Source organism: Hibiscus syriacus, unplaced genomic scaffold, assembly GCF_006381635.1.
Source record: "Hibiscus syriacus cultivar Baekdansim isolate YM2019G1 unplaced genomic scaffold, ASM638163v2 tig00111022_pilon, whole genome shotgun sequence".
NCBI classification, from domain to species: Eukaryota; Viridiplantae; Streptophyta; class Magnoliopsida; order Malvales; family Malvaceae; genus Hibiscus; species Hibiscus syriacus.
The window spans coordinates 2337197-2340849 of record NW_024062956.1 but is presented as its reverse complement, the minus strand read 5'-3'; the positions used below and the strand labels follow the sequence as shown (position 1 = coordinate 2340849).

The 3653-nt window shown below is 37.1% G+C and overlaps 1 protein-coding gene across 1 annotated transcript; it reads right to left on the bottom strand.

Moving 5' to 3' along the window:
- Positions 1-362: 362 nt before the first annotated feature.
- LOC120150580 lies at positions 363-2819 on the bottom strand. Its single transcript, XM_039163239.1, has one exon. It carries the CDS (start codon positions 2817-2819, stop codon positions 2208-2210), a length of 612 nt encoding a protein of 203 aa, XP_039019170.1. The 3' UTR covers positions 363-2207.
- Between the last annotated feature and the right edge of the window lie 834 nt (positions 2820-3653).

Sequence of the window (3653 nt, the reverse complement as noted above, 5' to 3'; positions counted from 1 at the left end):
GAGACTTGTCTTTTTAAACTTTATTTGATGGAGTGCTGATTCATCTTCTGTAAAGAATTCTAGAAGTAGATCCTCTAAAATGGAACTTGTTAATCTCCTCTATCAGGCCAAAGACATCTTGAATAGTGTATCTATCTCTTAATCTGGAAAAACTAAGCAATCATATCATCTTAAACAAACTACGGCAATATATAGATATGGTTAGTATCCATCTCTTATAGTCTTGAAAAACTAAGAATTCTAAGAATCTTGTTCCTCATATATATACTTTCATACGAGAAATTCTGATATCTGCAATATTCTTCTTTTGATATGCAGAGAAATTCTTTCCTATGAAGCTGCCATTTTGGTGGCGCTGAACAATTGCAACCCTCTTTTTCTTTTTTTGTAAAGAAGGTATGATTAATTCGGAAATTATACACGGGAAGGGTTATATGTATCTCGTTAAAAACTTTCCTAACCTAATAGGAGGAAAAGAGTACACACATACCGCTTAAAGAAACAAAACAATACAACCAATAAGAGAAATCAACAATCAAACATAAACACCTTATACTACTGTACCCGACTCATCATAATAAAGTAATGACTCAACACCGGCAGGCGGAACCTCCAAATAGTGCACCTCAAAATCCTCCCCAGTAGACATTTTAGTCACAAAATCGGCCACTCGGTTACCTGCCCGAGAAACATGCATAAAATGAACCATCCAATTCCTTTGTACAAGAACATCAATGTGGAGAAGGATGGACAGCGTCCCTTGAGGCGGGTGGCTTGAAGAAGCCGGTACGCTTGGTGACAGTCAGTTTCTACTTCAACGTGCCAATATCCTCGCTCCCACCAATAATGATCTCCCATAACTCAATTTCCACTATCGAGCAAACACCGATAAATTTAAGAAACCCCAACAACCAATGCCCATAGCTGTCTCGCAGAACCCCACCACACGTGGCATTACCATTGGCTGAGTTTCTACCGCCATTCGTATTTATTTTAACTCAACCACTCCGAGGGCGCTGCCATGGGGTTCGATCAGCACCAACAATATTTCCAGCCGGCCGCGTAGATGAGACACACCTCACTTCCATTCCAGCTTCACAACAAATCTGCTGCAACCTCCTACTTTTGGCCAAAATAGATTCTGAGTTATCCATCGAAGTCGAAAACACCCTTCTTTTCAGAATGTCTTTATCTAGCACAAGAACCATCAACAGCAACAACAACAATAACATCCTTTTCAGAATTTGTTGTTTTCCATAAATATTTGCTTTCAGTGCTTTGAAAATGAAGGCGTTCCCTTTGTCTTTTACTAACCTTCCTGCCAATCCTAGAATCAAGGAGTTACCTTTTGAGATGTCAAACTTCCTTTTTAAAATATTTTCCATGAGAGAAATCAAGTTTTCAAATCTCTTCATCTACTTCTTTGAGAACATTGTGGACTCGCTTGTAGCAACATGGTAAGGATATCTAGGGGGAAAAAACATAAGCATCTTTACCTCTTCATCAACTTCAATAGCTCTATCATTCGGCACATGGGCCTGTTGTGCTTCAGGAGTCAGCAGAAGCTCTTGAAAGGTTATTGATAATGCGCACATACCCTGCAACACTACTCGAATTCAGGTCTTCTAAAAAAGCAACATTTCCTTTTACCATTAGAGGCCACTTAATGGGTTCGATATATTGAAAAGGTTGAATTTGAAGAAAGGGGGGAAATGTGAAGTTCATGGCCTCTTTTATCAAGGGTCGAGGTGTTGACTCAAGGCATGTTATTTAAGTGCATCTGCATGAAATTTATGAATCCATTGAAATGGATTCAATGGTAAACAAGAATATTATTCTCTTTAAATGACTCGGGTTCGAACAGTCTGTCTATAATGTACGTGGGCTTGAAGAGGAGGACTGAACAAAAAGAGAAGCTGGAAACTCCTACATTGCATTTGGTATAGGAAAACCAAGTGAACAATATCCCAATTGCAGCAGTAAGAATATTTAAAATTGAAAATCTACCAAACTATGCATCTAAAGTAAACCACTAGATCATCTCAAGATTTGTGCACTATGAAATAAATTAGTACTAGGATACCTATCAGACACCTTTTAGTTTAGAATAAAACTGAGGTAAATGAATTCCCTTTTTCAATTACATATCTAAATTTAGAAGTGTAATGCTTGATAAGTCAAATAAAGAGCAAAAAATTCTATATTTTCTAACGAGTGAAGGCATAAAGAACAATAAGTCTATAGAAAACAAGAGCGGAAGGGACCAAAACTACCAGAGGACCAATGGCAAAAAAACTGTAAAGACTCCCACAACTCAAAGTCCCCAGCTTAATCTGAACCAGAGCCACCAAAGCCATCATCAAAAACCCACATCCGAAAACCGAACCAACACCTGAAACCAACATCCCGACCCTCAAAGCCATCAAGTTCACATCTACAAGACCGGCGCCAACTCCACGAGCTGCCGAGTCATTGCTATCTTTTCTTATCTTGATGGCTTGTTTGATGGCTGATGCAATTAGGCTAGAGAAGAGGAAAGAGCTGAAGGAGTAGACGTGGCATGCGATGAGGTTCTCGGCAAGGTCGGATCGGGCGGCACAGGAGGCAGAGGAGTTGGCGTCTATGAGGGTGGGAGTAGGGTACCATGCAATGCCAAGGAATAAGGCGAAGGTGAAGAGCGAGTTGACGTTCACTATACCGTCTAGTGCCATTACATGGATGGTGGTGACGCTAATCTTGCGGCTGAGGCGGACGGTGGATGTGGACGGAGATGGGGCAGAGGAAGGTGGAGGAGAAAAGAGAGATTTCAGGGTATACATTATATTGGTTTAGGAATTGAAGGTTGCTTTGGTGATTCAAATAAGAACTGAAAGAAAAGTGAAGGAAACTTTTGGGACTTGTTTTGCGTGGATTTCCCTCCACGTCAAGAGTTGGTTGGAAAATAAAGAGGCATAATGATAAAATTAACCATTAGGTTGCATTTGGTTCACGAAATGTAAGATTACCAGTGAGAATGTAAGATTACCAGTGAGAATGTAAGATTATCAGTGGGAATGTAAGATTACCAGGGAATAGGATTACTGGGAATGTTGTATTTTGTGTTTGGTTGGTTTAGCAGGAATGTAAGATTACCGTGTTTGATTAAAGGAATAAAAGATTATTGGAATGTATATTTGACCAAATTGTCCTTATTATATATTTGTTTTTTAACAAGTTGAAAAATATTTATATATTTTCTTTAAAAATTTAAATTCATAAATTATATATATATATATATATATATATATATATATATATATATATATATTTTATAAAATTGAAAATATAAAAAGGTTTAATCTAAGGGTAAAATTTTATTTTAACCCATAAACTTTATATAAAATTTTAATTATAGATTTTTTTGTAAATCTAAAATAGTTTAAAGATAAATTTATAATTTAACATTCGTAGAATTTTTATCATTCAATGACATAATAATGATATTTTTGAAAAAAAAAATTAAGGGCATTTTAGTCCAAAACGTCGGTAATCCAACAATACCTTAGGAAAGGGAGGTAATGACATTCTCGGTAATATACCCCAAAAAATCTACTATTGGTAATATAAGATTACCGGGAATGACATTCCCGACTAACCAAACGAGGGAATGTGGA

Bases quoted from the DNA above. Each gene is read 5' to 3' on its own strand.
- LOC120150580 (XM_039163239.1), bottom strand. From the start codon at position 2,819: ATGTATACCCTGAAATCTCTCTTTTCTCCTCCACCTTCCTCTGCCCCA.